Raw genomic sequence first — 22,304 nt, 5'->3', positions numbered from 1 at the left:
AGAATCAAATGGCATAGCATCCTATGGCATTTGGTAAGTGCCTGGAACATCTTACACTTTCCGCACAGGTAAATTTCTGTTCCCCACCACCTGGCACAAGGTGAGTCTCTAGTCTTATGGCCCATTTCCAGTAAGATCTTCTGGTCTTTCCCAAGACAGATTGAAGTGAATAACCAGAGCACCTCTATGCTAAATCACTAAACATTGGTCTGTATACTCAAACCTGAATGTGTATCAGAATCATCTGGAAGGCATATTAAAATGCACATTGCTGGGCCCCACCCCACAGTTTCTGATTCAGTGAGTCTGGGCTGGGGCCCAAGAATTTCCATTTCAAACAAGTTCCCAGGTGCTGCTGATGCTATTGGCCCAGGTCTAGAATAAAAACAAAACTGAATTTATATATTTGTGTTAATTTCTTACAACATACCAGGTGGGTTCATATTTTACATCTTTTAATCCTTGCAGCAAGTCTGCATAGATATATATGATTTGGATGTTATAGCTGGGTAAATAAAGGCTCAGGGGAAGTGGTAACCTGCCCCAGGTGATATGGTTAGGGTGTGACAAGCCTCATGTCTGCCTTCAGACCCCACCCAATCCATAACCTCCCTTCTGCTAAAGGCAAGAATTGGCTGCCAGTTTTAGGAAGGGATAGGCTGGGTCTACAGGTGTGGTGAGGGGTCAGCTATGAGGAGAGGAAGAATTTGAGCCCAGGATCCAGGCACAACTGCCAGCTTGGATGGAGGTGTTCTTTGAACATGCAAAGACTCTGTGGTCAGAGTGAACATAGTGCATTTGAGCAACTGAAAGAAGACCACAGTTATCAGAGCAGTATGTGAAGCTGGAGAGATAAGTAGGTTCCAAACCATCAGATCATGCAAGACATTGCGGGGTGTGCTAGGCTTTGTCCTCTGTCAGTGGTGTTCTGTAGCTGACTCATACCAGCTTGCAGGAGCAGATTGTTAAATTTTCAGGAATTTTGTGAGCTGGTTGATGCTATGTTGATAGCTTGAAATCGGTCATGGTGGGAGTATTTACACCACAGAAATCAGCAGATATTACTGATCAGGGCCTTTTTTCCCACAGGGAGCTGTTTGTTAAACATTTACCAACATACCACTGGTCTTTGACCTCAAGCAAGAAAAAGCAGATTGACTGCAGACTGAGTGATGATGTTCCCCTAGACTTCTGTTAAATGGAGCTCTTTGAATCTGTGTCTTGGTACCATGTCTCCCTTGTGCCTTCTGCCACCAGTTCCCTCCTTCTCACAGCCAGCTCTTGCCCATCTCTCACCTCAGCTGAGAGCCAGGGGAGCAGGCACCTGCACCTTCCTCTTGCCTCATTGAGGAGTTTGCTTCTCCTCTGCATGACTCTTAACTCCTCTCCTTGTCTTGAATATCAAACAAGGAGTACCAAATTAGCTGTTTTTCAAGCTTGCAAAATGTAGATAGAGCATAATGAACATTCTGGGCTGCTTGTAAATTACCTCGTATAAACGCCTTCCCATCGCCTGCCGCCCCATCTTTCTCCATGTGCGTGTGGGTAAACACGATTTTTTATCCTTCTAATTATATAAAGTTAGAAGAAGAAGGGGACACAGAATAATATTAGCATCTCCCAAAATGAATAAATAAACCATAAGGACACTGCCACTCCTTGCGATGCCTTTCTGGTGGACCTGCAGCTGAATTCCACCCTTTAGTGAACACACACAATAGTTCTTTGCCTCTGCAGACAGATGAATCTGTATTTGGTACAGAGTGCAAATGGAAAGCCCCAAGTTTCAAAGTATGTCTGCTATTAGCTCACTGCCTGCCTCATATTCAGCCCCCAAACCATCATTTATTAAGCACCTGCTGTGTACCAGGCATTGTCCTAGCATTTTTCTTTAGAGCAGTTTTAGGTTTACAGAAAAGTTGAGCAGAAAGTACATCATTCCCATGTACTCCCTCCCACCCACGTACTGTTTCCCCTATTATTAAATCTTGCATTATTGTGGTACATTCATTACAATTAATTAATATTGATTTATTATTATTAGCTAACGTCCACAGTTTATTCGGGTTTGCTTTTTATGTTGTACAGTTCTATAGGATTTGACACATGTACAATGACATATATCCACTATTGCACTATTGTATAGAATAGTTTCACTGCCTTAAACATCCTCTGTGCTTCACCTATTCATCCTTCCCTCCTCCCATGCGCCTGGAAACTACTGCTCTTTTTCCTGTGTCTAGAGTTTTATCTTCTTCCAGAATGTCATATAGTCAGAATCATGCAGTATGGAGCCTTTTCAGATTGGCTTCTTTCACTTAGCAGTATGCATTTAAGTTTCCTCCATGTCTATTGTGGCTTGATAACTCATTTCTGCTTCTCACTGAACCATATGCCATTGTATGGATATATGATGAATGCTCCTTGACTTACAGTGAGGTTATATGCCCATAAACCCATAAGTTTAAAATATCATAAGTCAAAAATGCATTTAATATGCCTAACCTGCCAAACATCATAGCTTAGCCTAGCCTACATTAAACATGCTCAGAACACTTACATTAGCCTATAGTTGGGCAAAATCATCTAATACAAAGTGGCATTTTATAATACAGTATTGAATATGTCAGGGAATTGATTGAACACTGTACCAAAAATTAAAAACAGAACAATTATATGTGTACTCAAATTATGGTTTCTACTGAATGCATGTTGCTTTGGAACTATGATAAAGTCAAAAAATCCTAAGTCTAATCATCCTAAGGGAGGGACCATCTGCACCACAATTTGTTTATCCATTCACCTATTGAAGGACATATTGGTTGCCTCCAAGTTTTTGCAATTTTAAGCAAAGCTGCTATAAACATACATGTGCAGGTTTTCCTGTGGACATAAGTTTTCACCCCATTTGGGTGAATACCAAGAAGTGCAATTGCTGGATCCTAGTATGGTAAGAGTATGTTTAGTTTCGTAAGAAACTGTCAAACTGTCTTCCAAAGAGGCTGTACCATTTTGCATTCCTACCAGCAGTGAATGACAGGCCTTGCTGTGCCACATCCTCCCCAGCCTTTGGTGGTGTCAGTGTTTTGGATTTTGGCCATCCTAATATGTATGTAGTGGTATCCTGTTGTTTTAATTTGCAATTTCTTAATGACACATGATGTTAAACATCTTTTCGTAAGCTTATTTGCCATCTGTACATCTTCCTTGATTAGGCGTCTGTTCAGATCTTTCCCCCATTTTTTAAACAGGTCATTTGTTTTCTCACTGAGTTTTAAGAGTTCCTTGTGTATTTTTGATAAAAGTCCTTTCTGAGATATGTGTTTGGCAAATATTTCCTCCCAGTCTGTGGCTTGTCCTCTCATTTCTTCATGTCCTAGCACTTTTCACACCTATGTTTTCTCATTTAATCCTCTCGTGCCATGTAGTATTGGCTCCATTTTGTTAAGGAAACCACAGCTAAGAGCGATCAATTGATTTGCTAGGTGATGGAGCTAACATTTGAAGCCAAATCTGATCACAGCTCCATATCTCACATCATATATTAAAAGTTAATCTCACTTGACATAAGTTAGCTGTGTAGGCATGAATTTTGGTAACATCATAATAAAGCACCTTTCCACTGTCCCAGAAAAGAAACACTGTATTAGGCTGCCCTGCAGAGCCCAGCATGATTCCTTGGGTCTCCGTGGCTTCACAGGGCATGGAGAGCCTTCTGAATGAAACACCCGCTGCTGCCTCCTCTGTCTCCCCTCCCATCACTGTTCCCCTCACACTCTGTTTTCCCAGGATAGGAGACCCTTGCAGCTCCCCAACTGTGCTTGCTTTTTTCAGGATATCTGCCTTCACTCTAGCAGTTCCCTCTGATGGAAAGACTTCCTCATTGTGCACTGGCCAAACCTGACTCATTTTTAATTCCTCATTCACATGTCACTACACAAAGCCCTCTATTCCCCATCTTCTAGATTTGGAAGTTTTGCTTCTGCGTATAGTCTGTCTCTACTAAATTGACAAACTCCTTAACATGAGTATCACATTTGATAGCACTTTCTTAATCCCTTCAACTAGCCTGGCACAGAGTAGGTATGCAGTAAACAAGTTCTTAATAAATGAAGGAGAGATGTTGTCAAACACCATCATCTGGTGGCTAGAGATCGCTTTCATCCGTAAGAACACTTAACTAGAATAAATAAGTTTGTTTCTTTTTGTTTTGTTTTTCATCATTTTTGCTTTCCGGTTTTTCAACTTCATTTTATATTTTAAAAATTCCCTTTCAACATTTTAAACCAGAATCTCTGTTTCCAGTGCTAGGGGCCCCAGGGAGGCATAACTCAACAAATAAAGGAGATTTCTGAATCAATAAGTCATAATGAGACCATTGAGTGAAAACACAATGTGCATTTTCACTTTTTTAAGGCCTACAGCTTCTGGAACTGCTGGCAACAGAGGCCTGATGCCCTGGGCTGAGAGTCAGGTGCCAGGCTTTGTCTGAATTCCAGCCTGCTGGATGGGCTGTCCCCCAGGGAGTCCTCTTTGGGGCTAGAATCCTGCAGGAACTGGGGACCAACCGTTTGCACAGACTCCAGCTGTAGTGTCTGTGAGATGCCTGAGGCTCTGGGGCAGCAAGTTATGTGGACGGAGTAGGGTTTCAGGGTCAGAAAATCATAATCGAGAAGTCCTCTCTGCCACTCACATGATGCATAACTTTGGAAATTTGCTTAATCTTTCTGAGTCTCAGTGCCTTCATCTGTGAAATGGGAAGACTCATAATACCATATCACTCTGGTATCCTTATAATAACCTATATGGCTATTTTGAGGCATAAATGATTGAACGAGATAATGTATGTAAAGTTTCTGGTACCTACCATGAATTCAATAAAGGTTAACTTCAAACACCTCCCCCATGTCACACTCCACTCTCCCACCCACCCAAAAGGATTGCTTAGACCACCCACCTGCTCCCTCTAGTTGCTTCTACTGAAACTTTTCCCCCGATGAATAAGAAAAGTGGCATTTAGTATAACCCGCTGTCTAGCACAGTGCCTGCCTGACACATGGCAGATAGTCAATGAATGATTCTTAAATGAATGGATAGATATGGGGTGTGTCTTATACCAGCCCTAGGCCTGTTTGTCCATAACAGGACCCATTCCTTACCTTCTCCCACTCTACTATTGCAGGTAACTGACCCCTGTAGGTTGCATTTTTCAGGCTCTCCTGTCAGCTGTCTAGGTTTGGGCAACGACATGCACTGGGAGACTGGAGAGAAGAAGAAAGGGAGAAGCCAGGGTATTACAACTACAGTTGCCTTCCTTAGCAGTAAGGGAAGCACCTCCTCATCTCCAGCTCCTACTAGAATCCCATTGTGGCTTCAGGTTCCAGCAGGTGGCCCCAGCTCCTGAGCGCTGCGCATTCCACCACCTCCCTCCATCCCTTCAGCCCAAGGGCAGGCAGTCTCTCATTGTTGCTCCTTATCTCTGAGTTTCTCCACTGTCTTCTATCTGGCTGCTCAACTCTTCTGTCACCCAGGCAACCACTTCTCTGTAGTTAATTCCCTCTGCTAGGTATATTTGAAGTGGTTTCTAACATTATGCTTACACCCCTTTGGAAGTAGGAGCGACTGAACTCAGAGTTAAGATAACTTCACTCCTCTGTGCTCTAGCATTCACTGACCATGTGGCCAGTCAGGCTTTCTGGAGCCTCAGTTTCCTCATTTGTAACCAGGGCTAACAGAACCCGTCCTACTTCTCTCCTGCAGGGTCACTGTGAGAACCCAGTGAGGTCATCCAATTATACCTCTTCCATGTATTACTGAGTACCTGCTGTATGTCAGGATCTTTTAAAGGTGCAGGGGATGGAGCAGGGAATAAAGCATAATGTCCCAGTTCTCAAGGGGGTTTTGGTTAGTTGCAAATAAATGTGCCTTGTAAACTGCAGAATGCTGTATCATTCTAAGAGGATAAGCTGACCTGACCTCCTTGACTCCCAGAAAACCCTTGGGGATGTCCAGAGTTCTCCAGCCCACTTCTTAGGGACCCCATTCCTGCCCTAGAGGAAGGTGAATTAGGATGTAGTGACTGCACAATGATAGGTGCACAGTGACCTGGGTAGCAAACCAAAGTCCCTCCTCCCAACTAGACCCAACCAGTGTTCCACTTGTGTGTGTCTATTAGCGTGTCAGAGCTCACTTAATTAATTGTAAAGGATTATCCTGATTCTTCTGCTGTACTAGTTTTCTTTTTAATGGTTTTCATTCGGTGTTACTTGAAGTAAGCATGCTATCAAATAAAGCCTGCAAATCTTGTTTATGTCTAGATTGTGTTTGAAAAGGTATCCTCTCTAACACGATGTTTAGTTATTGATGACCTCTTTTACAATGATTTAGTCAGCCTCACTTTAATGATAGTATTGATAACAATATATGGCTGACAATCTATCTACAACAATACTCCGAGGGGCAAATGAAAATGCAATTTGTGCGTGTGCGGAAGATAGGTAAACTTGTTTGTTTTTAAACCACATGAAAATGGAGTGTATTAATCCAGATGCAGCACTCTCCTGTCCTGAGCGTTTTTATATGGTCTCTCTTACGTTGTCCTATGAAGCAGGTATTGCCATCCCCGTTTTAATGATTAAATCACTAAGACTTAAAGAAACAGGTGACTAATCCAGTTAGGTAATGACAAAATCAGAAGGGAAGGTAGAAAAATAAGAAGTGCTTACCTCCCTGAGCCTCCGCTTCCTCATCTATAAATGGGAACAGTAACTGAGGGTAGTGTTGAGAGTTAAATGAGAGAGTAGCACAATGCCTGATATGCCGTGCTGTCATTAACAAACAGTAGCTCCAAAGGAGGACATAGCTGCCTCCTCACCTAGGGCCTCTTATCAACCATCCCCTTGATTTCTGCTCTCTCTGCAGACGACCATTCCCGGGTGAGACTGCTGGTGCTGGATGGAGACCCGCACTCTGACTACATCAATGCCAACTACATTGACGTGAGTGTCTTAATGGGGCTGGGTGCTGGGGATGGCTTTTGCAGGCTCAAGATCTGTGGTTTACCCCAAACTCTCCTCCAGAAGGTGGTCCTTCCAGAGCAGTCTGGATCCTCCCTGATACGTGGAACTAGTGTAACCCAAGTTGACTGTCCATCTTATGCTGTATCCTCTTTCAGGCTGGCTGTAGTAGCCTGCTGTATGGAGCCTCGGGACAACTGGTGGTCTTACTCATTCACCCCATTTATTCATTTGTATATATGTCTGTTGATCCATTCGTTCATTCACATAAACGCACGACCATTTATGCCACAAAAATTTTAAAGTGCCTACTGTAAAATGTATACTAGATGCTATGGGAACCATAATGCAAAAAACACCATGGTCTCTACCTTCTAAAACCTTAGCAGGCAGATAACGCACACATCAATAATTCCAGGGCAAAGTAGAAAGTGGTAAGTGTCCTAAGTACAGATAACATGCTGCAGAGATTCAGAGGTAGGGAAAAATATCACTTCTCCCATCAGGAACGCAAAATATGATGTGAACCAAAACTTCAAGCACAGGTATGATTTAAAATCAAAGAGAGGGAAGGGGGGCCTCTGGTTAGAGAGAATAGCACAAGCCAAGATGGAGCAACTGGCAAGGAGATACATAGCAGCTCCATTTGAGGGGAGCAGAGAATATGTAACAGGAATAGTTGAAAATACTGTTGGGGCTACATCAGTGACGATTAAGTGCTCAGGCTTAGGAAGTGGGACTTTATCCCACAGACAAGAGGAAGCTATTAAACATTTTTTATCAAGGAGGTGACCAGCTCAGAACTGAGCTTTGGGATGATTTATCTGCTACCAAAGATAAGATAGATCACAGGGAAGAAATTCTGGAATCAAGACAACTACAACCAATAAGGAAAGAGGCTGCTCCAGTATTCCAGAGACGACTGAGGAAGGGACTAAACTCAAACAGGAGCCAAGAAGGGTATGCATGGAAGTGAGAGCATTTGCTAAGCAAGAACATGACTGCTGGAGTCAGAAGGACAACCCAATGTGACTGATTCAAGCCATGCTTCTCAGGACCTCAGCTCACAGCCCATGGGTCTTGAAGAATGGCACAGAGATTCACATTGGTCCCCCAGACTCTCAAATGTATTTACAGATAGGCTATAAGGTGTGGTGGTGCAGTTTGTGAATTCCCCCTTAATCTAGACTAAGCCAGGTGAGTTATTAACTCAACAAATACTTACTGAGCCTTGTATTGGTCATTCGACTGTTTGCCCTCAGATCTATTTATTGTGCTTCCCTGTTCTGCCTTGCATTGCCGGTGTGTGTGTGTGTGTGTGTGTGTGTGTGTGTGTGTGTGTGTGAGAGAGAGAGAGAGAGAGAGAGAGAGAGAGAGAGAGAGACAGACAGACAGACAGACAGACTGGAGGATGATGGAAAGGCAGTGTATTCTCTGTCTCACTCCCTTCCTTGGGCAGCTGCTCAGGCAGTGGCTGTATCCTGTCTGTGGCTCCATCTTTCCTCAAGCAGGCCTGCCATAGTCCAATCTCCTGCCAGTCAGCCTGCTGGGGCTCTGGTTATTTCTGGACTCTGGATTCTGGTTATTTCTCCCTCTCCTGCTATCCCACGAGTTCTAAGGGTTGCTTGCAGCCTCCTGCAGTCCCTGATCTCTGGGTTGCCCCACTATTCTCTGTTTGGCATCACTTGTGTAACCAGCTCCCCATGCTGAATTGCCTCTGTCTGAAACACCTAGAGTAGTTTCTGTTTCCCTAACTATACCCTAATTAACAAAGGGCCTACTACATGGCCAAGAACTGGGGCTGGAACTTCAGTGGAGTTGAAGATAAACACCGTCTCTGCCACCGTGGTCCTCCCAGGAAAGTTCACAGGAGATGGCCAGTTCTGAATAGCTTTTCTCCAGCCCAGAGCAGGGCACTCTGAGCATGCACCCATCATGCCAGCAGCCTTTCCCTCATACATCCAGTATTCAATTCACAAACACAGAGCAGACCCTCCACCGTGTATGGGAAATACTGACTTTTAAGACCAGGTCTCTGACCTAAAAGGGACTCAAATCTGGTGAGGGAGTCAGATAAGAAAATAGACCTTCACAGAGCAGGGGCTGTGGGATCATAAAGGAAAATCAATGCTTCAAGTTGGTGGGAAAGGGAAGTAGCCAGTGAAGGCTCCCTGGAGGAGGTGATGTCTCAGCTCTGCCTTGAAAGGTGACTTAGAGTCATCCAGGCAAGAAGGTTTATAGTAACCTAAGAATTACTGATCACTTTTCATTGTACCAACATCACCTTAACTAGTATCACAACTTCACAAGGTAAGTAACATTACTACCCATTTCCAGATGAGTAAGCGAGTCTCTTCAAATTATATAACGTGTCCAGGATTATACTGCTAGGAGGTAGGGGAGGAGGGAGCAGAAATCTGAGTCAAGAGTACCTCTCCCACCATACCCTGCTGTCTTTAATATTAAATCACAGTGAGCAATGACACCACCAATTGGCTCTTAATGAGTCAGTCTTGGGTCCTATGATGGGTGGCTTAAGTAAGTCGGCTTATCAAAACCTCTTCACAACCCTTCAAGGTAGGTGTTATCATTCCCATTCTCCAGATGGAAAGGGCTGAGGTTTGGAGAAGTTACAAATATGTCCCAGGCCATGCAGCTGGTCGGGGCAGAACCAGGATGGGAACTAGACCTGAATGGCTCCCAGTTTAGCACTCTTTCTCCTTCCCCTCCCCACCCAGTGCCAGACACCACCTTGTAGCCAACACACAGCCAGGACTGAGTCAGCATATATTGATGCAGGTTGAGTTGATTCTTCCATTTCTCCTCAACCTTGTCTATGGCTGCGTGGATGTGACCCTAAGGACCACAGCCCACACAGGGTCTGGCCTGCCTGAGTTTCTGTATCTGGCATTCATCATTTGACTAGAATCCCCCAGCAAAAGTCATTTTCCTAGATAGGCACTCAATCCAAAGTTGAATGAGCATCTGACTACAGTCAGGGCCAAGACACACTTTGGTATTTTATAGGCAACAAATGAAACTGCTTTCAGTGTAAGTTAATCTCTACAACACTAGTGCTAATTATGCCTCTGATTCCTTTCCTGTTTTATCATTACAAGACATGTTTCAAGCCTTTAAAGACAGGAAACCAGAGCTCTAGGTTAAGAGCACTGTCCAAGGTCACACAACTGAACTTCAATTCTCTGCCCACTTAGGACACACCACGACCTCTTCCTTCTGTCTGTAAGAATAGGTTAGGCAGACAGGGCAAATGGCCTCTGTTCATGCTGTCTTATCTTGGGATATTGAACTCTGGGCTGAATCTCAGTGGTTAGAATCCAGGGCTAATAAAGTCACGAATCTGGTCTTTGTCGAAGGCCTGCTGTTGAATCCAGGCCTTTGTGATTACTAGCTTTATGATCTTGGGTAAATTACTTACTCATTCTGATAGCTATAAAATGAGATAGTGGTGCCACCCCACAAGTGTGCAATAACTGATGTTAAGTATCTGTTATGATCCAAAAAGGAGACATAGGCTTCCTCAAAGTGGGTACCCAGGGAAAGTTTAATAAAGATGTGAACAGGATTAAGAGAAACCAGTAGAGTAGGGTGCAGTATCACTAGGCTAACAATAGTAGGGAGTCCTTACCAGCCCTAGACCCAGATAAGGGAAGACAGTAGCTATGAGAGAGGGCTGCCCTTCAAGAACTGAAGCCCTTGATTGAGTGACAAGGTCAAGCAAGCCATGGTGACCTGGCAGGGAGGAACCTAGAAGAACATATGCCCCAACCTCCTCCTGGTCTCTGAGCTCCTGCTTTTGTTCCCCATTGACTAAACCCAATTTGAAGCAAAAAGCATAGGAGCCCATGGTACGATCCATACAGAGCAGACCATGGAAGGAAAAAGGGGAAATGGAGGGACAAAAGGAAGATAACCAACCACAAGCAACTCCTTGCACCGTTACCACTATAAAGTGAAGAGTGAGGAACTCCATTAATTGCGAACCAACTATATACTCCAGCAAAGATAAAATTCCTGGGGTCTCTATTTGGGTTCCTGGCAAAACAGTGCTCCAGACAGCTAACTCGGTCCTCACTCCATCACCCTGGTCTCCAACCCAGCCAGAATCCTTCCTGGCTCTCTAATGAGCTAACTGCCCACGCTAGAATCATTTCTCTACAATTGGATCTTGATGATTCATTAAAATAACTCTATTGGGATAATGAGCTGAATGGGGCCAGCCCTGTCTCTGCCTCCGGAGGCCGTGGTCTGTTACTGTCTGAACCATCCTGCTGGCAGGTTTGTTTGCACACCCGAAAATGTATTGGCCACTTAAATCTGTTATAAATTACCAGCCTGGAAATAAATATCGTATCTGGGTCCCCAGTAAGTAACAGATGCATGAGTGCAGAGAGAGATAAATGCGTTTTGGATGCAAACCTCTTTCCCATTGCTCACAGACAGATGGAGGCAGGCCCAGTGCTGGTTTGCAGTCGATCTGCGTGCTGTGTAGGTGGGACTTAAATGAACTCAAAGTTCTTTTAAGGTTAGGAAGTTTTCTGTACTCGCTCTTGGCGAATCCCCAGAGGAGCCCCAATTGAGCAGTACATTTCCTTTTATCTCCTTTGCTGAGGAGTCTCGTGGTTGGAATGTTTTCTCTTTGGGGACTGCGTGGGTTTTTGGAAGCCAAGGTGGGTCTCTTTACTCAGATGCAGCATGGGAACAGGCACACAGCATGCGTGTATTCAGTCAGTATGAATTTTTCAAGGCCAATGGCCCAGGCTGACTTCTAGGTGCTGGGGACATGGCCGTGAGCAAGCCAGATACAGCCCTGGCTTTGTGGAGCTCCCATTCAACTGGGGGAGCATGTAAATGAAGAAAGAATAGTGTGCTATTTGGTGATAAGTTCTCTAAAGAAAAGTAAGCCAGAGCAAGTGGAAAGAAGCTGATGGGGTGGTCAGAGATGAACTCTCCACAGACGTGATTGACAACTGAGCAGAAGTTTGGATGGAGTGAGAGAGCAAGCCACTCAGTTACCTGAGGGCAGACATAGCAGGCACGGGGAACGGCCAGTGCTAAGGCCTCTGGATGGACATGTGATCCCTATCTCTGAAGAAGAGCAAGAACCAGTGGATGATGAAGGAATGGTAGAGAAACTGGGAACATCATTGAAACGATGAAATGGAAATGACAAGAGGTGTCAAGATGCGCAAACCAGGCTTAAGGAGCCAATCAACCACCACTTCCTCTGAGGTGCCCTCCTTGGCTGTTCAATTCCCATGGGTGCTCCACAGAGTCCCCACATCTTCCCATTAGTAGCCTTTACCCCAGTCTGTTGATGTCTACAAGTTGCTCAAAAGCAAAGTCCACATTCATCGGGTCCACTTTTGTATTTCTAGTGCCTTGTACATAGTAGTAGGTGCTTAATTAATACCTGTTGATTGACAGTGAATGTGCAAACAAATGAACTCACAAAATAGAGAATCCAAGCCATCTAACTCCACAACTAAAATGTGAATCTCTTGCTCAGAATGTTATCTCACTGAATTTCAAGCACGTTAGAATCTTCCAAATCACAGCTTCCTCCAGGGTCTCTTTTTCTTCCAGCCTGAGCATTAAGAGGATGCTCCAACTTCAGCTCAAAAACACTCATGCATGTATTTCACCAACCAGACTGCTGAAAACTGCACCCAGCTCTGGCTGGCATGTCCCATGGCCCAGGAGGAGAAAAGTACAAAAAAATTTACTGCAGCACATGGAATTGTATTCACTGAACATATACAAAGCCCTACTGGGCCACTCAGAAGAAAGGAGTCAACTCTGCATCCCAGAGGAGGGCATATTTCAAGAGCAGCTTGGTGAGGCTGAAGCACAGGGTGCACGGGGTTGTAGGAGTGGACAAAGAGGGACAACTGGCGGTAAGGCTGGAGATGAAAATGGAGACAGATGACTAGTCCCAAGCTAAGGCATTTGGGCATTACCATGCAGACAACAGGGAGCTACTGCAGGCTTATAAGCAGGGAAATAACACACTCAGTGTGCAAGAAGAAGCTCATGGGGTTAGGAAGCAGCAAGGCTACAGAGTGAAACTGCAGGCAGGGAGGCCAGCTAGAAGTTAGTGTTGTGGCCTCAGCCAGGGAGGATGAGGGCTGTGGGAATGAGTGATGGGGATGGCAGAAGAGGGTAGACTTGAGAAACTGCATCTTTCCAGGATCTAGGGGACCATTTTCTATTCCCAAAGCTACTCAAGAAAACCCTTGGGTTTACTTCTTTCTTTTAGCCTGAGCAGCCCTGTCCACTTGACTTGGAGGAAGGGATAGGTCCTCCTACCACTTGTGTCACAGGGAAGGGCTCAGTTATTACATTAACACAAAGAAGGTCTCATCATCCCAGTATCCCCTGAGAGGTGTGCATATACTTTTAGTCTTGATAGGCACTCAGTAAATAAATGTTTGCCAAATAAACAATAAAATAACAATAGCAAAGACATTTATGTTAAATCTTAGAATAGGGCTGGCACATAGTAACTGTTATATATCAACTCATTTAATCTGATCAACAACACTATGATGTAAATACCATTATCCCTATTAATTTTTTTAATTTTATAGATTTAGGGGGTACAAGTGCAGTTTTGTTACTATATATATTGCACAGTGGTGAAGTATAGGCTTTTAATGTAACCATCACCTGAATAGTACACATTGCACCTATTAAATTATTTCTCATCCCTCTCACCACCCTCCTACCCTCCCACCCTTCTGAGCCACCAGTGTCTACTATTCCATACTCTACATCCATATGTACACATTATTTAGCTCCCACTGTAAGTGAGAACATGTGGTATTTGACTTTCTGTTTCTGAGAGTTTTTTTGCTTAAGATAATGGCCTCCAGGTCCGTCCATGTAGCCATGTTGCTGCAAAAGTCATGATTTCATTATTTTTTATGGCTTAGTAGTATTCCATGGTGTGTGTGTATATATATGTGTGTATATACACACACACCATGGAATACTGTGTGTGTATATATATATCTTTCCATATATATATATCTCCATATATATATCTCTCTCCATACATATATATCTCCATGTATATATATCTTTCCATATATATATTTCCATATATATATATCATTCCATATATATATCCATAATATACATATTGAATACTCTATATATATAATTTCTTTATTCAATCATCCATTGAGATGGACACGTAGGTTGATTTCATATCTTTGCTATTGTGAATTTTAAAACTGAGGCACAATGAGGCTAAGTAGCTTGCCCCAGACCACAAACCCTAGAAGGGACAGAGCCAGTGTTCAAACCCAGGCAGCTGAGTTCCAGAGTCCATGGTATGCATAATCACCATGCTATGTTGCCTGCCTAGTTGGTTTGTCAACAGCTTGTTTATTGGGTATTTGCTCTGAGTCTCACATTGTGCTGAGCTCTGTGGGAAAAAAATTTAAGCTTAGTAGGGAGTGTTTGTCCTTAAGAAACTGACAACCTCATTAAGTACATAGGATTTCTCAAGCACAGACTTTAAGTGGGGTTGTTCACTAACTGTGGTTAATCCAACAGTTCTGGTCATGACATTGTCCCTGGATTGGTGCCGACCTCCAATTCTAGAGCAGGCCCAGCAATTGGAAGGTGCCTGCAAAATCATTATTGAGCAAGTGAAACACAAAGGTGCAGAAATGTACAAGGGACTCAGAAACTTGTCTTTGAATCAGAAAGTGGGTCTAGAACTTTAGAGATGCCACATCTATGGCACCATAAACCATACAGATGGCAGTTCTATTTCCTGAAGAAAGTGGCCTCAAGGCAGTTCATCCACCTCAACAGGACAAAAAGACTGGTCAGCAACATCTAAGACAAAGGCAGGTATCCATCAAACGTTAGGACTTATTTTCTCTGGACATGGTTAACCATAAAAGCTAAGTGGATTTCAGGACTGTCAACAATCTCTCAATTGATAGGGTCCATAATTGGCATCTGTGTTCTTTAAAAAATTTATTCATGTATTCATTCATTCACTCATGTATTTATTTAACAAATATGAATTGCATTCAGTGTTCTGCACTAAATGCAGGTCTGTCTTCAAAACTTAAATTCTACTCAATATGACTGTAACTGGAAAAAGGACACTCCATGTATGCCATGCCCAGGCAAAAGAGGGGTCACCTTCAACCTCTTCTCCAATGATGAAGGTTATGGGGCAGCAGGGTACTGCCCAGCCAGAGTACAGCAAGGCCTGCTGTAGCGCTCTGAAATGTACACAGAAATTAGAAACTGGTCTTTGAATTTGCAGGTATCTTTATGGGTCTCCCAAGTCACACCTCCATAAGGTCTTCTCCGTACCTGGGACTTCAATTCCAAGCCCAGGAATGTTGGCATAGAGAAGCAATGTGGGATACTTCTCAATTTTCTTTTTCTAATTGTTACTAATGGAAGGAGTCAACAATTGAATTGTTTTTTTTTTCTCTTTCTTCTCTGGGTGTCCCATAGGGTCTTGTACAGTGTTCTTCATAAAATCATGGCTCAAGAAAGACTTTTTGGTGGTTGATGCTCCCCATAAACCTGAAAACTCCTTCTCTACCTCTTTTTGGGTGCATAAGGATAAGTGATGCCCATCAAATCTTTGCTCCCAGTGCCACTGGCTCCAAGGCAAGCCTATGTAGGCACCTCACAAGTAACTACAAGAATAGCTAGCATTTAGTGACTTACTGCACACTCTATGTGCAACATCTCATTTAACCTTTGCCACTTCTCTGGGAATAACTGATGCTGTTCTCATTTTGCCCATGAGAAAATCAAGACTCGGAGAGGATGTTTATTAATATTGTGCTGTCTGCAAGCTTTGACAACAGATTTTTCAGTGCTTTTCTCCTGTTATCCAGGGATACCATCGACCTCGACACTACATTGCAACTCAAGGTAAGTGCCCTCCCTCCACCTAGTGCCTCAGAGAGGCTTCAGGGGTCCCAAGGGAAAGGGCTCTCTTAAATGCAAGGCTTTTGTCCTCTCCTCCTATATCTATTACTCCAACCCTCCTTTTTCACTAAACAGCCCTGGAGGAGAGGAATGAGTTTCCACCAGCAAAGAAGTCACAGAGGGGTAGGCTGAAGAATCTCCAGAGGTCCTTGAGATTGTTCAGTTGTTTATTTGGGAAGGAAAATGGTGGCAAGTTTCACTATAGGAGAAAGGCCCATGAGTGACAGAGTAAGAAGCTGTCACTTGGAAATGGTCAGGAGGGAGAGGCCCAAGCTGATGGTGCCTTATCTCCATGATAGATGCGTGCCCATAACAGACATGCAGCTGGCTGCCCTAGAAAGTAACTTGGCAGTGCGTTTTCAGAAGGCTTAAAAGTGATCATACCTTTCAAACCTTTCTGGAAAAAAAAATCCTGCAGATAATTATATATATAGACAATGACGCATATAAGAACATTCTTCACGGTGTTATCTATAATAGGAATAAAAAAGTGAAAAATCTTAAATGCCCAACAATTGGTACATTGGTTACATAAAGTGTGTTACCGCCATATTATAGAAAACCTTGCAGCTATTAAAACTATTATGCTTGGTAAGAATTTTTAAGGGCATCAGAAAATACATATAATAGGTTTGATGCTTATTACAGTAAATACACACATATACATATAAATATAGAAAAATGGTATTCAAACTTTTATATCAAACACACATATTACTTTTGTAATTTTAAAAATGATGAAGGCCCAGGACATTGAAAGAGTAATTTCCAAGGAAATTGCTTTGGACTGTCAGAGCCTATTTTCTGCTCCTCGTCTTTCTTTTTTTTTTTTTTTCCCCCTCTTCCTTTCTGTTCAGGCTCTAGAGGAATGCCTCCAGCATTTGTCAAGCTCAAAATCAGGCATCTCCTGTTTTTGTTCTCAGCATCTGGCACCCAGCAGCTCTCTCCATCCCCCCACCCCAGTTGCCTTCCTGTCTGTCATGGAGGTTCTCGAGCCCAGTTTTTGAAAACTCCCTCAAGCCGTAATACAGTCCAGATAAGGCGATACGTGGAGTTGGTAGGAAGGGTCTGAGCAGGAGGAGGACAGAAGAGAGAGGAGGGGCTGCCAACATTTCCAGTAGATGCTGCAGATTGTGAGAGCTTGGAATGAGGCTTTCCCCATCCATACCCTAATCTGTCCCCATCAGGCTCACATGTCTCAGGCCCATGTCTCAGATACTTGGTATCTTAACGAGGATCACCGGCCTCACTTCTGCTCACCAGTGTGGAGACTTGACCAACCAGAGGGACAAATCTTCTCAGCTGCTGCTTTGCACTTGCATTCTCTAACCTCACTGCCTTCTCTGTTGTCAGGTCCAATGCAGGAGACCGTAAAGGACTTTTGGAGAATGATCTGGCAGGAGAACTCTGCCAGCATCGTCATGGTCACAAACCTGGTGGAAGTGGGCAGGGTAAGCCTCTCCCGCACTCGCCTGGGCAGAGGATGCTGGAGATGCCCTCTCGAACATCTCTCTGTTCCACGCATTGTGCTAAGTGCCTCCTAGTCAATATTTCACCCTCATAGCAACCTACAAGGGAGATGTCATCACTCCTATTCCACATTCAAGCAATGTCCTTTCCCTTCAAATCCCCTTCATCCCTTTTTCCACCCTCACTCTCCGTTGATGATGTCATCTCATATATTTTGAGGAAATTAAAACCATCAGTCATGCACTCCCTCATCGTCACACCATAAAGCTGCAATCCTACTTGTATCTACAACCATCCTCTTGTTCTTCTCCTCTGCTGTCAGGTTTGACTATAAGAAATGGCTGTTTTTGCTGACTCAAATGGTCGAATGTCAACCGTTTCTTATAGCTCAGCCTAATACAACAGAAGCCATGTCTCTGCCCTTCCAAAGGCAAACCTCGTGCCTGGATCACAGATTCTACTCAATAATTTTTTTCATTTTTCCCTTTCTCGCTTGCAAAATAAGTCTCTTTCTCATTGCCAAATTGTTCCCCTTAGCATACAATCACGCCCAGTACCTTCCATCTTAAAAAGAAAGGAAAAGGTAAATAAAAAGTATCTTCTTGTTCCTGCTTTTCTGCCAAACTTTAAAGACTCACAGAGAGGCTCTGTTTCTTCACTCATGTTCTCTTCTACCCACCCCAGCGTAGCTCCTCCCTCCATCCCACCAATAGTGATATTGTCAATATCACTCGCATCCTTCATGTCAACAAATCCAGTCCCCACTTCTCTCTTCTCATCTTACTCAACCTCAGCGGCATCCAACCCTTTGCTATCCGCTTTTCTTCCCCTGACCTCAAGAAATCTTGATGTTCTTCAGGGCTCAGATCTTGGTCTCCTGCTCTGCTCCATCTCAACTCTCTCTGAGGTGGTCCTCAACTACTCCTGGGGCTTAGAAATGGGACTGCTATTCCCAGCTTGCTTTTGCCTACTTGGTTAACTCTGGCATGTGGGTAGGCTGCTGAGTTTAAAGGCAAGGTGTACAAATACTACAATTAAAAGGGCTCTCTACACACCATATGAACTAACTAAAATGTGGGCAGGTAAGTTTTTGCTTGGGTAAGAAACGGATAATTCATAAAGATGAATTCTGGCCTCTGTGATGACGGGAAGGAGAAAATCTGGGCTTTTGTAATCCAGTAAAGGGGTATGGACATCTCAGGGCCTAATGGGAATTTAGGACCAGGTGAGACTTTATCCATGAGTCCACCCTTATCTAGTCCATCACTCAATTTTACAGATGAGGAAACAGACCTAAAGGGGTAGAGTACCTACCCTGACGTCACTCAGCCAAAACCTAGGCACAAAATTTGACAGTGGACTCTCATTCCAGCGCTCATGATCAGTCCACTCAGACTGTTCCCCAGGGACTCAGACCCAGGGTGCAGCTACTGTGGATATAAAGGCCAGCCCAGGATTCAGAAGCAAATTTCAGCCTGTTCTACAATATATCCCACATTGGAAACAGACTCCCTCGATGGATAGACCATAAATCTAAATTGGATTTGGGGAGGAAAGCAATCTCTTAAACTCCTGCTAGTGTCAAACACTGTGCCAGGCCCTTCCTGTGCATTCCCACAACTTACAACAATCATAGGAGCCCATGTTCCTAGTTATTATTCAAGTGCCCTGGGTTTGCATCCTGGCTCCGTCCCTTACCAACAGTTGACCTTGGGCAATTTTCTTAGCTTTCCTATGCTTCCTCGTCTGCAAAATGGGGATAATAATACCTACTTCATCAAGTCGTGTTGGTAAGTCATTAGAATAACACATGTAAAGTATTTGCGGAACACTTTGTGAGCCATGGTAGACACAGTACACAGTCAGTAAATGTTAGCTATCATTATTGATAGGAAGCTGAGGCTCCGAGAGGTTTCAGCACTTTCTGGGGCTACCCAGATACTGAGTGTTAGGACCAAGCAATGAATCCATTTGCCCCCATGTCCTGTTGCACTATACCAGTGTTTCCCTAAGTGGGTTCCATGGGATGCTAGTCTGCAGGATGCTTAGTGAGAAGAGGGTTCCATGGTTAAATACGTTTGGGAAATGCTGCATCCTCTGTGCCCCTTTTGGAGAGTCGCAAAACACAAAACACATTAGCACTGGCATGCGAAAGAAGCTGAGTAGTCCTGTAGCAAAGCTACCTATTTAACTGTGTAATACAGCATTTCCCAAACTCATTTGACCACAAAACCTTTTTTTGTTTGTTTTTTGTTTCTTGTTTTTTACCTAACACCTATTAGCACCCAGCGGAACACACTGTGGGAAATGCCACTCTAGGCCGTGCAGCGTCCCCCGGAATGGTAATCATGCTTTTGTTCTTTTAAGGGGAAAACCATGATCTCTTTTTCATCCATGAGTGTGACTTAAACAGTCGACTGGGGAATGGCTTGCTCGCGTCCAGGGTCAGAGAGGAGCTGCGCGTCTTCCCTTGGAGTCCAGCACCTGCCATCCTTTCCCCAACCAAGAGCCTTTCTCCTTCCAGACCCCTACCTGCCACCTCTTAATGATGTCCACCTCCCAACCACTTCTGCTTCCACCTCCTGTTTCCCACCTTTTAGTCTCATCTTCGCTCAGCTGATAATACTCAGCTGCTCCACCCTGACAGAGCAGAAAGGGGACTCAGTCAGTCCCCAAACTGGCCACATGGCCTTGGACAAGTCACCAAACCTCTAAACTTGAGTGTTATTTTCATCTGTAAAGTGGGGCTAGTAACACCCACCTATCTCACCTTGTTCTATTTGATGACGTAGTGTGATAATGCATTGGAAAATTACAAGGAGCTTTGCAAAAGAAGGTACTACAATTATTTCTAATGGCTCCAGTGCCTCTGGGAGGGAGCTTAGCCCTGTGCAGCTTGCTGATCCCTGGCCAGCTGTGAACCCTGTGGACTGAAATGCCACCAAAGTCACCCTTGGGTTTATTTGAATGGGACGACCAGATGAGACAGCTGCTCACACTCAGCCATATGCTTATGCATCGTTGTCTTTGTTCTGTCTCTGTCTCTCACTCGGCCACAGGTGAAATGTGTGCGATACTGGCCAGATGACACGGAGGTCTACGGAGACATTAAAGTCACCCTGATTGAAACAGAGCCCCTGGCAGAATATGTCATACGCACCTTCACAGTCCAGAAGGTAAGCTTCCCAGAGGCTGTGGGCAGCCGGTCCACCATGAGAGCTGGCTTCTTTGTTCATCCAGAACACGTAGTGACCGAGGGTCTGCTCTATGTCCAGCCCCATGCTTGGCACCAGCAACAGATCAGCAATCAGGGCAGACATGGATCCTGCTACCATGGATCCCACATCTAGTAGGCTGGACAAACTGAATTCAATAAGCAAGTCAATGAAATAACAACGCATTGTGATAAAAGTCACACAGGAATATGCAAAGGATGGAGACAGAAATCCACAGGAGGATGGGGTGGTGGGAGAGGGCCTCTTAGTGGAGGAGGCGTTTGGGCAGAGAATGAAGGAGGAGGAACCAGTGCAGGGTAGAAAGGAAAGAAGAGCTATCCCAGGCAGAAGGAAAAAACATGCAGTCTGGAGGGGGAAAAAAAATGATCTCAAGCTGTTCAAGGCCTGTGGTCTCAACCGGGGGCATTTTGATCCCCCAAGGAATATTTGTAAATGTCTGGCAACATTTTTGGTTGACACAACTTGGGGGAGAAGGGTTAGGATGGTACTGGCACCTAGTGGGTAGAGGCCAGAGATGCTTATAAATATTCCACAATGCACAGGACAGCCCCGACAACAAAGGATTTTCCAGCCCAAGGCATCAGTAGTGTCGAGGTTGAAAAATGATGATCTAGACATTAAAAGGAGGCCAGGGCTGTACAAGCTTGGTGAGCAAGAATGTGATTGCAAATAATAATACATATATTTATAACTTATTATATAATCATTGCTATTCTATCATTACTATTATATCATAATGATAGCTAACATTTACTGAGCACTTACTGAACCAGGTACTTTTCTAAATGCTTTGCATAGAGTAACTCAGTTAATCCTCCCAGCAACCCTATAAGGTAAGAGCTATTATTATCCCCATTTTGCAGATGAAGAAACTGAAACACAGAGAGTTTAAATCAGTTGTCCAAAGTTGCCCAGCTGCAAGGCTGGTAGAACCAGGAATCACACCTTGGCCCCTGTAACACACTTCTCTTTCCATTACACCACAGGTTCCATTCCTCTAAAACCAGCCACTTTAGTAGACAACATGGCCACAGGCCTGAGGATGCAAAAGCACTGGGGACTTACATGCTTTGAGAGCTATGCCCTTGAGGCTTGGACAAGTCCTTGCAAGGGGCAAAATAGGCTGCTCTGCAGACTAGAGCCCAGCATGCACACAGTACTGTTCCAGCATACAAAGTGGCCTAGGACATACTGTTTGCCCCCAGAAGCTCCCACTCCAACCCCCAGACTCCTAAAGTCTCAGGGTCTTTTTCATCTGAGTCCGCAGTCTTGGGTGAAAAAGTCAGGAAGCCTGTGAACTCCCTGCACTAGAAGGAAGGAAACCATCGGGACTTTGATGTTGCCTTAGGTCAGGTTTTTTAGAAGCAGAGCCTGAGGCAAGGATTCAGGAACGTAAGGTATATCAAGGGAGCTCTCCTAGGAAAAATTCCTAAGAGAGTGGGAAGCAGGAGAGGGAAGGAAAGACACCAGCCAAGGGCAGAGGCTCCAGTGAAGTCTAGCCTAGAGGCAATCCACAGGGAACCTCCAAGGATAAACCATGCCACAGGGTTGTCCCCCTTAAGGCAAGGAAGCCAGACCTCTGTGC

General features: G+C 44.2%; 1 protein-coding gene across 21 annotated transcripts in view; it reads left to right on the top strand.

Moving 5' to 3' along the window:
* The window catches only part of PTPRT (protein tyrosine phosphatase receptor type T), a 1,114,889-nt gene that overhangs the window by 1,057,260 nt on the left and 35,325 nt on the right, over positions 1-22,304 (top strand). For 11 of the 21 annotated variants that reach the window (XM_005569028.5, XM_045364109.3, XM_065523169.2 and 8 more), the window contains 5 exons: positions 6,922-6,998; positions 15,920-15,956; positions 17,367-17,464; positions 19,766-19,825; positions 20,543-20,659. In XM_005569028.5, the coding sequence (XP_005569085.3) occupies positions 6,922-6,998; positions 15,920-15,956; positions 17,367-17,464; positions 19,766-19,825; positions 20,543-20,659 (389 nt within the window). The remainder of the gene's footprint in view (positions 1-6,921; positions 6,999-15,919; positions 15,957-17,366; positions 17,465-19,765; positions 19,826-20,542; positions 20,660-22,304) is intronic. The other 10 variants (XM_074003238.1, XM_005569031.5, XM_005569030.5 and 7 more) reach the window with 1 other exon arrangement.

The sequence above is a fragment of the Macaca fascicularis genome, chromosome 10, assembly GCF_037993035.2.
Source record: "Macaca fascicularis isolate 582-1 chromosome 10, T2T-MFA8v1.1".
In the NCBI taxonomy this organism is placed as follows: Eukaryota; Metazoa; Chordata; class Mammalia; order Primates; family Cercopithecidae; genus Macaca; species Macaca fascicularis.
The sequence above is the reverse complement of the archived record's forward strand: the minus strand, read 5'-3'. Positions and strand labels throughout refer to the sequence as shown.